The 12,888-nt window shown below is 41.1% G+C and overlaps 1 protein-coding gene and 1 long non-coding RNA gene across 5 annotated transcripts in view; one reads left to right on the top strand and one right to left on the bottom strand.

Moving 5' to 3' along the window:
• The window catches only part of LOC122451394, a 98,489-nt gene that overhangs the window by 47,530 nt on the left and 38,071 nt on the right, over positions 1-12,888 (bottom strand). The window lies entirely within an intron of this gene.
• ZNF704 (zinc finger protein 704) overlaps positions 1-12,888 on the top strand; it is a 250,294-nt gene that overhangs the window by 224,208 nt on the left and 13,198 nt on the right. The window contains exons 7-8 of one of the 2 annotated variants that reach the window (XM_043484182.1): positions 2,171-2,275; positions 12,345-12,442. In XM_043484182.1, coding sequence (XP_043340117.1) covers positions 2,171-2,275; positions 12,345-12,442 — 203 coding nt within the window. Of the gene's footprint in view, positions 1-2,170; positions 2,276-3,261; positions 4,115-12,344; positions 12,443-12,888 lie in introns of those variants that run through there. The other variant, XM_043484184.1, reaches the window with a different exon arrangement.

Here is a 12,888-nt window from a genome sequence, read left to right as displayed (position 1 = left end):
CTGACTCTTTGTAACCCCATAGACTGTAGCTCATCAGGCTCTTCTATCCATGGGATTCCCCAGGCAAGAATACTGGAGTGAGTTGCCATTTCCTATTCCAAGGTGAGTAAAGGATAGCTCAGTGGGAAAACAGCATCCAGGAGAGCCCAGTAGCACAGTTCGCCTTTTTTCTCCTTTTAAAGCCAGAATCTCATGCAGATTGGACCCTAGGGTGTTCTTGAACTTCCCAGTACTGACTGAAGATCTGATCCCTGAGAAGTTGTTATGAGGATTAAAATCCTTAATATTGTAACACTATCAGGAGGGTGCCTGGTACATGATGTGAGTACTTGTTAGATAAAAAAATTAAATAAATGAAAAGATGAACTTTGAAAAGCGTTGGCACAATGACAGCCTCATCCTGTACTGCAGATCCAGGATTTTGTGCCCTGCCTCTCTGAATTGGTAACTAACTCTCTCAGGCTGGAGCCATGGTTGTCAGTGTTCAGCAGATCAACAGTGTCAGCATCACCTGGGAACTTGTTAGAAATTTACATTGCTAGACCGGCAGACCAGAAGCGAGGGGTGAGGCCGAGCAGTCTGTGTTTAACAAACCCTCCAGTGATTCTGCCTCGTTCTAAAGTCTGTTAAGGCCTTAGAGACAAATCCTGCAAATACAGGACACAGCAAAAGCTCCTTCCCCACCCTCCCAGCAATTCTGAACTCTTTTAAGTGTCAATTTAATAAAATTTCAATACGCTAAAATGAAAAAAAAAGTTTTCCCATAATTTTCAACTACTTTATGTAACTTTTTAAAAGAAAACTCTCCTGTATATATTTGTAATTTGTATTCTTCCACTCTTGTTTATAAACACTCTGTAGAACTGAATATATGACTGAATTCAATTAAATCAAAACACCAAGTTGTTTCTTTCTCTTATGTTAGGTATCTACTTTTTAATTATCATCAATAAGGCTACTGAGGACACTTCCATGCCAGTAGTTTTTTTTTTTCCCCATTGAATTTCCAGAAGAGTAATTATTGAGTCTTAGAATAGAGCATGAATAGCTATGTATTGCCAAAATATTTTCCAATGGTGCCAGTTAGAAAACCACTGCCACTAGCAAATATATTTATAAAAGTAGAAAAACTAAACTTGTAGAGGAGACATTCAGCCATTTATTAAGTAGACTTCAACTCAAGAGCAATGGAATAGTGCTAATTATTAAATTAATCGATGCAGCAACTTTCATTCCTGACTCTTCTATTTAAAAAGAATAATTTATCCCTTAGTTCTCATTTGTCAGTATTGCATTTAGGTCCAAAATCATGGGCTTGAACCAACTTAAATTATTTTTCTCATGTATATAATGAGAGTTGGAACATACACTAAGGGATCTAGAAGTGCCTTTCCAAACTATAGATTCACAGCATTGGGATTTTTCTGTTTATAGATATAAGTGTTCAACATAAAGATATTAAAAACATGAGCAAAGAAAGAAAATCCATCCCAGGTCCCAACAACAAGAAAGCCCCTTGGTTCATATTTTTGGTAGGTCCTTCAGGACTGTTCTTTGTGCGCATTTTTAAAAGCGGAATCTATTATAGTAGTTTCCGCTGTGCTTCACTGTTTCCACTTGAGATCTCATGAACATTTTCCCATGCCAATGAGTATTCTTCAGCATCATCTTCCCTATGTGTTTCCAGTTTTTTAAAAAAAATATAATACATAGTTCTGCAATGAACATCCTTGTGTCCATTTCTTTAGAATACATTCTAGAAGTGGAATAGCTAGTGTACAGAACACTAAGAATTTTGACATGTATTGCCAAATTACCTTCCCAAAATGTAATTGACAACCTACCATCACTTATAAAAAGCTGATCTCTCAACTTGATAACAAGGAATTGTATCTCACAGATGTCCTAAGATAGGTATGTGTATGTATAATCAAATTTCTATTCAGAAATCAGCAGCCAAAAACTTTCTCCTTCTATACCTTAGATTGCTTAGATGTATAAAAAGTTTACCTCTAGCTACTTTCTTTAACCTTGTTTAATTTCTTCCTATTATAATTTTGTCATTAATAAAGCTGAGATTATTTCCGAAGCCTTATTTTGGTAATGACAGCTGAGGACTCCAAGGAGAAATATTCTTTCAAAACAACTTTCTCTGTTTTCTATTTGACAGGCCACGCCCCCTGTGACCATTCCAGGAGCAGCCAAGTTCACCCCCAATGGCAGCAGCTTCAGCATTTCTTGGCAGTCTCCTCCAGTTACCTTCACAGGCATTCCAGTAAGTAGAAAAGCAAAAAGCCAGAAATCTGGTCAGAGCCAAGCATACATTTAGAGAACAAATGGTAGAAACATGCAAGAAAAAGACAAAAATTGGAATGCCAGAATAATTTTTTTTTTTAAGTGACATTTGTAAACTTAGCAAGCTATCTTGTGGTCCAGACTAGCCCAACTTCTCTGTGAAAAGGTGTTTTGACTGGAATTTTAGAAACTAAAAGACAGTTTCATCTGTTGATAAACAACTTGTTGGAAATATATCAAGATTTTTTTGTATGGATGGTGTATTTGTATGTTTCCTAAAGGTTTTATAAAATTAATAGTTGAACTCAGACCCCAAAGATGAAAGAGACTCTACAGGTAAATGGCATATATTTTTATGAGCTTTCTGGTGGCTCAGATGGTGAAGAATCTGCCTACAATCTGCCTGGGTTCGGTCTCTTGGCCAGAAAGATCCCCTGGAGAAGAGAATGGCTACTCACTCCAGTATTCTTGCCTAGAGAATTCCATGGACAGAGGAGCCTGGTGAACTACAGTCCAGGGGGTCACAAAGAGTTAGACACGACTGAGAGACTAACACTTTCAATTTTTCTTTCAACTATATACAATTTGACTTTGAAATTATTATTTGTGGGTATGTCATTTTGAAAGTTCAGATAGTAGAAATTGAAATCAACTTTTTTCTTCCAAAGCCTAAATAATCCATGCTGATGGGTAATTTGCAAATAAATGAGTATTGAAATATGCCGTCAGATTTAAGGATTATTTTAGAATTGATTTGACATATTAAATAATTACTGTCTGAAAACTCACCATTGATTCTTAACTATTCATTTAGAAGATATGGAGTCTTTTACAGCTTATCACAGAATATCCATAGACCTCCACATTGCTCATGCTCAGGGGTTTACAACTCCTGATAAGGTTCAGAAAGTGGCTTATGATAATAGATATTAACCTTATTTTCTCCTCTCCACCCCTTTCCCCAAGGACCTCACAAAAGCTTCTTATTGCAACTGCTGGCAACTCCCAGAGGTTTCCAGCAAATACTAAGGCCTCCTGTGGAGCTGATAAAAATGAAAGTGGCTCAATCAATTATGCTGTGCTCTGTCAAAGAATATTTATTAAATTCCTTAGAGGAATAGCCAACAATAAAAAAGCGTCCTGCTGGCTGCAATTTGAAAATCTGTGGCTTCCAGAAAATACTCCTAGAATTGGATGTTTAAGCAGTATGGTGGATCTGGAGTACTTATGAAAGGTGCCTGCTTCATGAAGAGTGGGAACTGCTGGTTGTTCTCAAAGAACAAGAATACGATGGATGACCTTGTTACAAACATTTAAAAAGACGAGATTAGATGTGGAGGTATTAGTTTTGCTTCTGGCAAGAACAATAATTCCCCCGAGGTGGGTGTCAGCCTTTTTGGCAACTTTTTTTTTTTTGGACAGACATAAAAAGACCTGAGTGGCTCTCAATATGACATTTGAGACTACCCCTCTAACCCAGAGAGGCAGCTCCAAACATAGAATTACAGAGACCTGCTCTTCTGAATTCTGTTCACTCCTGTCTTTGATGAGAGCTGAATTTTCAGGAACATACCCCACATTGCTCATCTGATGAAAAAATAAGTACAGCATGTAGACAGAACATTGCAGTTCAGATTTCCTTTCAAGTTACCTTTTTTATTAGCCCAAATGGAATATTTTCCCCTTTGTTCTATTAATTAAATCATTTCCTTTTGAAATAAAGTGACGTCACTGTGAGTGGCTTTTCACTAGTTTTAAGTCCCCTGAATCTCCTAAGTGGCGGACACAGCAGGACACCAGTCAGGTTCCCTCCTCTTGTTGATTTCTCAACAAGAAAAGTTTAAGACTCTTCTCTCTATGGATACTATGGATATCTCGGCCCTCCTCTCAAGGTCCTAGATTTTTCAGAGTTCCTCACTTCACTGTTGGTTACCAGGGACATCCTGGACTAGAGCTTTGACAGAAAGTATGTAGAATAACTGAGTTAAGTAGATTCCCACTAAAATCCTATGTGAGCTACTAATTTATTCTTTCACCAGAGAATTCCCAATCTATCTGATTTTAGATGACTTTAGCAGTCAAGCTTGCCATTACTATTTAAAAATAAAGGTAAGGGAGTAGGGAATGCTGCCCTTTTCCAAGGCTTTTGTTCTATTCTAGAAAGATGACAGAAGGTTTACTACTCAAAGTGTTCATGTTATCCTACTCTCAAGCATGTCTTTTTTTAAAAAAGTAAAAATGTAGCTGCTTGCTGTCTGCCCACTTACACTGGGGGCTGGATCTCACAACACCACACCTCCTAGCGTAGGACTCTCCCATGTCCACTGACTGGGTGCCAACAACCATCCCTGAATTCTCCACATGTGCTAGTCCCACCCTTAGAAGATGGGGAGCCAGGCTGACTCTGAAAACACGTGAATCCCCACCTCCTATATTTGTGTAATAGGGTTTTCAGACAAAAGCTCTAAAAGTTTCAAATGATAAGGCACTAGTATTAGGGGTGGCTTCAACTTTATCCAAACTGATGAACAGAGCAGTTGCCATTTTATTAAAAGTGAAAGTGTTAGTTACTCAGTCATGTCTGACTCTTTCTGACCCCCATGGACTGTAGCCCTCTGTCCATGAAATTCTCCAGGCAAGAATCCTGGAGTGGGCAGCCAATCCTCTTTAATGAATGCATTTCTTGTTTTACTCAAAAGCAAGTACCCTGAAGTTGTCAACCCCATTTAAGATTTCCTTTTCTCCCCTGTCTTTGAGACCTAGTGTTGAAGAGGAGATGCTTTCATATGCTTCCTAGAAAGTAGAAATAATCTCCTTCTGTGAAATCCCAAGGTTTGCAGAATTTTATTTATTCATTTGCCTACACTGGACTTCCTGAACTGGGGCCTTTAATAAGTTCCCTGGGTAAGACTTCTTCCCAGAGGTGTATAGCTGAGAAAGTCGATCTGCATATTCACAAACTAACTATAGATTCAGTCTTTTCTAGCCCAAGGCTATGGGCATAAGGTAGGGAGAAGACCATGGTTAATTACAGCTTTCTTGACCTGTTTTTCCCCAGTGACTCCTCTTTTCTTCTAATTATTTCCCTTTCTTTCGCTATCTTCTCAGGGCAGAAAGCTGAGAGCTCTTGGCCCCTGTGTTAGTCTGCCGTAATAGGAGACTGGGTGGCTTAAACAACCCACATTTATTTTCTCACAGTTCTGGAGGCCAGAAATCTCAGACCAATGTGCTAACTGACTCAATTCCCAGTGAGGGCCCTCCTGCTGACTTGTCAGGGGCCACCTTCTCAGTATGTCCCCACATGACCTTTTCTTTTGGAGGTGAGGAAATGGAGAGAGAGCCCTTTGGTGTCCCTTCTTATAAGGACACTAATCCTATTGGATCAGGGTCCCACCTTTTTTAATTCATTGGGTGGTGTTAGTGGTAAAGAACTCGTCTGCCAGTGTAGGAGACCTAAGAGATGCAGGGTCCATCCCTGGGTCAGGAAGATCCCCTAGAGGAGGGCTTGGCAACCCAGTCCAGCATCTTGCCTGGAAAATCCCATGGACAGAGGAGCCTAGTGGGCTACAGTCCATAGGGTCACAAGGAGTTGGACTGAAGCAACTTAGCACACACGGAACACATATCTTTGATTACTTCCTTAAAGGCTCCATCTCCAAATACAGCCACAGTGAGAATTAGGGCTTCGACATGTGAAGGTAGGACTGCACAAAATCTGGCCCATAATAGGCCCCATGCAAGTAAGTAGGAGCTAATCAATCTGCTATCCAAGGGCCATGCCAAGAGGCTTCAGGTCAGAGAGATCATCTCCAGACCTGAAATAGTACTTATTAGCTCGTTAGCTGTTGTTTTTTTTTTTTTAACACTTTGATGGAGGATTCAAAATTGTTTGTTAGAACAGATTAAAACCAAGACAGGGGCCTTTTTTCCATTTGAGAGATAGAAAATCACAAAGAAAAGAAATTTCTCTAACATATTCACAGAAGGACATATCTGCATTACTGCTTTTGTTTTTGTTTAGTTGCCCAGTCATGTCCGACTCTTTTGCGACGCCATGGATTGGGATTTTCCAGGCAAGAATACTGGAGTGGGTTGCCATTTCCTTTCTCCAGAGGATTTTTCTGACCCAGGGTTCAAACCTGCATCTCCTGCATTACAGGCGAACTCTTTATCACGGAGCCACTGGGGAAGCCCGTTACTGATCTGATGTGAGGCAAATACTATCTCTGGCATTTACAAGCTGTGACCTCTGGCCAGTCAGTCTCAGGACCTCTCATAAGCAATGCCTTCAACTTAGCTGTACAACCACCACCTTGTATTGTATTTTCAAGCACAATGCTTGGCACTGGTTGACGCTGAGTAGAACTTACCTAGTGTTATTATCTGTGTTGTATCTCATTACTATTAAACAGGGGGCAGAGAAAGTGGATTCTCCTTATTGGGATTGACTCATATATCACAGATATACTCAACATATGGGAGAAATCAGCCATAATTTTTGCAGACTGTAATTTAGAGTTCTTTACACTCTCCTGAAATCACACCTAATCAGGAGACAAATTATAGGCATGTAGCCCATTTTATTAATTTAGAAGTAATACCACATAGTACTCTCTCCAAGTATGCTATATACTTTATAAAACAAATCCCCAAATAGAACTTAAAAAGTTAAGATATAAAACAAATAAATACAGAATATGGAAGCCATTGGGAAAGAGAGTTGAAATCATGTTTTCCAGGGCACTCATTATTGTCATCATTTATGAGGCAGGTTAGAAGACAGCAGAAAACAGGGCATTAGCACCATTCAGAACCAAATACCAAGATCCCTGAGTGTCAGACAGCCAGCGTCCCACTGTTTACTAACTGCATGGCCTCAGCCACTTCCTTACCTTCTCCATCTCCTTGTCTATAAAGTGGAAGTGATAGCATTGCTTATGCAGGGTCATTATGAGGATTAAATTGGATAACATGGGGGAAGGTATTTAGCTTAACAAGTTCTTAGGAAATTACTGCTGCTGCTTTTAACTCTGGGATCCATATAAGCCAATTTCCTGCTCTAAGCCTAAATTATTTTACCTACAAAATGCAGGTACTGCTTATTTTTCAGGCTTTTTGGTGAAGATTAAAAGAGATTATAAATAACCCAGTGGCCCATCTTTCACATTTGCAAGCACTGAATAAATGCTGGCAGACTTCCTCTGCCAGTCTCTCCATTTGACTTCCCCACCCTCAGCCCCGGTTAACATAAGACGCCAAAACATGATCGTCTTGATCTTAAAAGTCTCCAGGAAAGCTCACGAGTTAGGTTGTATTCATCCTCCCATAGAACTGGGCCACACACTGGTATGTGAAGTGAGTCCTGGCTTCTGCTACACTGAAGGCTGTAGAAACCCCAGGTCTGTTGTGAAACGGGAGGGGCTGCCATCTGACAGGACTAAGCACAAAACAGGTGTGCCCTCAACTCCAGAGTTAAAGAAGCCATTAGCAGAAAGAAGAACGACAGAGAACGATTCTCCCTGGAGTACGTCCAAACCTGGTCCTCATCCTCCCGTAAGCCCACCAGGTCACCGGTTTTTTTATTTCAGCAAATGGCACCCATATCCCTTCATCCTCTCAGGCCAGAACCTAGGATGTATCCTTGACTCCTCTTAATTCATCCCTGACTAATCTAAAGATTTGTCTTCATATTTCCTGTCCTGTAGCCCATCTGTCAGCAGGTCCCAGAGTCTGTCTCTATAGGATATGAATCCAAGCACTTCTTCCCATCACTGTCACACCCCCATCTAAATCACCAATGCATTTCCCCACTAAGTTAGTGCAAAAGCGTCTTAAGTAGTCTTCAGCCCTGTCCAGGGCTGTCTCCAATTCATTCTCCAAGGAGCCAGAGTGATCATTCTAAAGCATTAATCAGATGTTTCACTTTATTAAAATGTTCCACTGGCTTCCCTCGCACTTAGAATGGAACTGAAATTCTTCATCACAGCTTCAAGGCTTGACCTGAATCCACCACCTCCCATCCTCCTGCCTTCCACCTCCCATGCAGCATCTTCCAGCCCCACTGGCCTCTGCACCTGGGAGGTCTTGGCCCTTGCCTTCCCCTTTCCCCAGAGTGCCCTGTAGATCAAAGGTAGCCAGTGCAATAGGCCTTCCCTCACCACCCTAAACAAATATGCTTTCCATCACCCTTGGTCTGGTAGCCTGTTCTAGTTTCTTCATGCCCTTATCACTAAAATGCCCTTACTTCTTTTGTGCTTATTGTCTCTCTCCCCACCAGAAGCTACGCTCTATGAGGGCAGAGATTTTATCTTGTTCAGTGCTGTATCCCCACAATCTACAACAGTGCCTAGGACGTGGATGAGTGCATGCTCAGTCATTTCAGTCTTTGCAACCCATGAACGGTAGCCTGCCAGACTCCTCTCTTCATGGGATTCTCCAGGCAAGAATACTGGAGTGGATTGTCGTGCCCTCCTCCAGGGGATCTTCCCGACCCAGGGATTGAACCCTAGTCTCCTATGTCTCCAGCACTGGCAGGCAGGTTCTTTACCACTAGCGCCACCTGGGCATGGTGAGAACCTAATAAATATTTGTTGACTGAAGAGCATTTTACCATCTCATACCAGCCCACACAAAAAGGGTATGGCCATTTTGCAAAATTTAGAACCTTCCACATTATCCCCAACTGATGGAAATAGTGTCCCTGGTGTGTCACCTAAATGTTTCCAGTTCTCTGACTGAACAAGGAGGTATTCGTGGGATTCTACAAGTTGCACAATAATTAAAAAAAATTTTTTTCTACAAGTTCCACAATAATTAAAAAAAATTTTTTTTCATTGTCCTGAGCACTTAATTCATATGAGCATATTCTAGATTATCTACAGTGGGGGTAAACTGTACAGTGGAGTGAAGCCTTCACTCCCTCTGGTTTGCTAATATGCATCCTGGTCCACTAGTGGTAAAGAACCCACCTGCAATGCAGGAGACATAACAGGTGGGGGTTCGATCCCTAGGTTGGGAAGATCCCCTGGAGGAGGAAATGACAACCCACTCCAGTAATCTTGCCTGAAGAATCCCATGGACAGAGAAGCCTACAGGGCTACAGTCCATGGGGTCACTAAGAGTCTGACGCAACTGAAGCGACTGAGCACACAGGCATGCATCCTGATCCCAACGGGATGGGGTATGTGTGGGGATTCTGCTTCTGGAAGAACATACCCATCCACATCAAACTCATACACTGAACTCCAAAGCTTTCATTTTATAAAAAAATTATGTATGTTACTCACCTCTGTTGGCCCTCAATCCACCCAGCTTTAGCAAAAAGTAGAGTCAGTTAATTAATTCTTTAATGGAAAATTAATTCTCATCCTGATATGAAAAAGAAAACAAAAATGATATTCTGGTATTTCAAGGACAAGACAGAACCAGATACACTGGCCGCTAGTCATTCCCTGAGGACACCATTGCTGTAGGCTTTGAACTCTGAAATGCCCTTTCATCTTTGCTCTTCCCTATTTAACATATTCATTTATTCCTCCAGTAATTATTTGCACTGTATCAGGTAAATCTGGAGTTTATAATGATCTCAACAAGCAGAGTATTTCTCATGGTGTTAATTAGTTCTCAAAAGTAAATAAGCATGAGAATTTGGCTTCTGTGGTAGCTCCAGTGGTAAAAATTAGCCTGCAATGCAGGAGACCAGGGTTCGATCCCTGGGTCAGGAAGATCCCCTGGAGGAGGGCATGGCAATGTACTCCAATATTCTTGCCTGGAAAATCCCATGGACAGAGGAATCTGGCAGGCTACAGTCCATGGGGTTGCAAAGAGTCAGACACGACTGAGTGACTTTCACTTTCATGAGAATTTGGGGAAAGACTTTAAATGTAAATTCCTGAAACCCATCCCAAGACATTTTCTCAGTACATCTGGACTGATACTTATGAATCTGAATGCTTAAAAAGCAACCTAGTATATTCCACACAGTAAAATAATATTCAAGACTTGAGAGAGAAGAAAATTCTAAAATACATGCTGATGTGGATAAACCCCAGGGACATTATGCTAAGTGAAATGAAACAGTCACCAAAAGACAAATATTATATGATATTGTATGATTTCATTTACAATGTATGGTATATCTAAAATAGATTCATAAAATCAAAAAGTAGAATGGTAGTTGCTAGGGATTAGGAAAGTGTAAAAGCGTTAGTTGCTCAGTTGCGTCCAACTCTTTGTGACCCCATGGACTGTAGCCGACCAGACTCCTGTGTCCGTGGGATTCTCCAGGCAAGAAGAATGGGGCTTCCCTGATAGCTCAGTGGATAAAGAATCTGTCTGCAATGCAGGAGACCCTGGTTTGATTTCAGGGTCAGGAAGATCCCCTGGAGAAGGGATAGGCTACCCATTCCAGTATTCTGGCCTAGAGAATTGCATGGACTGTATAGATCATGGGGTCGCAAAGAGTCGGACACGACTGAGCGACTTTCACTTTCAGGCAAGAACACTGGAGTGGGTTGCCATTCCCTTCTCCAGGGATCAAACCTGCGTCTCCAGCATTGCCGGCAGATACTTTATGGTCTGAGCCACCAGGGAAGCCCATGCGGGCTAGGAGGAGGGGATAGATGAGAGTTACTAATCAATGGACATGAAGTTTCCATTAAACCAGATGAATAAGCTTTAGAGATCTGCTGTATATTATATCTAGAGTCAGCAGTGTTGTATTGTGCACATAAAAAATTGTTAAGAGTGTTAGTTCTTCTTACAATAAAATAAAGTTTTTTAAAAAAGAAAAGGTGAAGACCAATGGTACAGAATAAATCAGACATAGCAACGGTGGTTTAAAATGTTAGTTTTTTTCTTATGTGTTTAATTCTTCTTAATTTATAGCTGGGAAAATAGCACTTATATGTCCATTCTTTTACATTCAATTTTTTAATTGAAAAAAAAAAATTTAAAGTCCAGGTCCCTATACTAGAGAAATTCAGTTCGCTAAGTGTGCGTAAGGATGTTCCCATGACTGTGGATCGGTACTGGTATTCCTGTGGTCATGCTGGCTTCTCAGTGATAAAGTTTTTAAGCTTATTAAATGTTTGCTCTTTTGTGTATGGCAATCTTGTATATTTACGTGACACGGCATTTGTCTTTTGTTAGTTTTTTTTGGAGCTTCTGAGAATCCCATTTGCTGGGAGATATTTAGTGTTATGTGAGCAGGTGATGCAAAGAGAATAAGTGAGAAACACAAGAGGAAGGGAGAGCAAAGGGGACTCTCCCATCATCACAGCTGAGAGACAGGAGCATGAGGCGGTTAAACACACGGTCCGGCATCAGGAGAGCTCAGCTCTGGCCATTACAGGTTCCACAACCCTGGTCAAGTTATTTAACCTCCCTGTGCTTGGGTTCCTCGTCTGTAAAATGGGAACGATGAACACTTATCACATGTAGTTGTTGAAAGTGAAGCTGTTGTCAGGGACCCTGGCACAAAGTGGGTGCTCAAAAGTTCTACAAGGTTGACATTCATTCTTGCTTTGCTCAGGCTCTTTGCTGCTTGCCTTTGTTCCTGTTCAGACCCCAGAATCTGCCATGTGGACGTCTTATGCAAGAGGCCATTTATGTTATTGACTGTGAATAATCTAATTGAATAAACAGAAGGCCAAGGTCCACACTGTGTGTTGCCACTGAGTAGCTGTATAATTTTAGAAAACTTTCTCAACCTCTTTTCTTCTTTAAAAGAGAGATGATTGAAGCTTGGAAGAAGAATATCCTTCAAGGTTTAAAATATTATTCAAGTGAAAATGAGCAATTTGGAATGCAGGGATGTGAAGTCATGAAGATTTCTGAAGTATTCATTGTTGCCAGATCTTTTCTGTTGGCGGTTGCGTTTAAATTCCACCAGGAGCATCACCCCATCCATTTTAACCCGTGGTCTCTATGAATGAAGCACTGCCTCTCTGTGTCTAATGGTCAGATACCATTGCCCATGTGGCAAAGGCTAAGGAAATGCATGGCGAGGAGAGCCTGCCCCATCAACTTTGTTTCCCATGTATTTACAGGTGTCACCAACCCACAGTCACCCGGTGGGCACAGGAGAGCAGAGACCGCACACTCACACCGTCCTGTCCTCCCCCCCAAGAGGGACGATCAGCCTAAGGTATGAGTGCTTGAAACCCCACATGCCTCCTCTCTAGGGAATTAGCCAAAAAATAGAACCACAAGGAAAAGAGAAACCAGAGATACAATCTTCCATAAAATTCCCCTGGAATGGGTGAAACACCCATTCTTTCGTTCCCATGGTTCCCCCCATCCATTAACTATTAATAAAGATTTTTCATTTTTCCGGGGCAACAGTTCATGGTTAGTTCTCTTGCAGAATAGGTAATGCTGATTACTGGGTCTCTTTAAAGGCATGTTGCATTAACCTCGGTATGATATGAATTTTAGTTTTTAACCCAGATCAAGGAGGACCTCCCCAGGATTCCCTTGACCAGAACGCTAGACATTTGAGAAGCCAGACACCACTTGAAAGTACATATTTTAAAACTTGAAAGAGTAGTGCTCACTGCTGTTAATTCTTGTATTTGCTCATGTAATTCAGTG

Source organism: Cervus canadensis, chromosome 12, assembly GCF_019320065.1.
Source record: "Cervus canadensis isolate Bull #8, Minnesota chromosome 12, ASM1932006v1, whole genome shotgun sequence".
In the NCBI taxonomy this organism is placed as follows: Eukaryota; Metazoa; Chordata; class Mammalia; order Artiodactyla; family Cervidae; genus Cervus; species Cervus canadensis.
The sequence above is the reverse complement of the archived record's forward strand: the minus strand, read 5'-3'. Positions and strand labels throughout refer to the sequence as shown.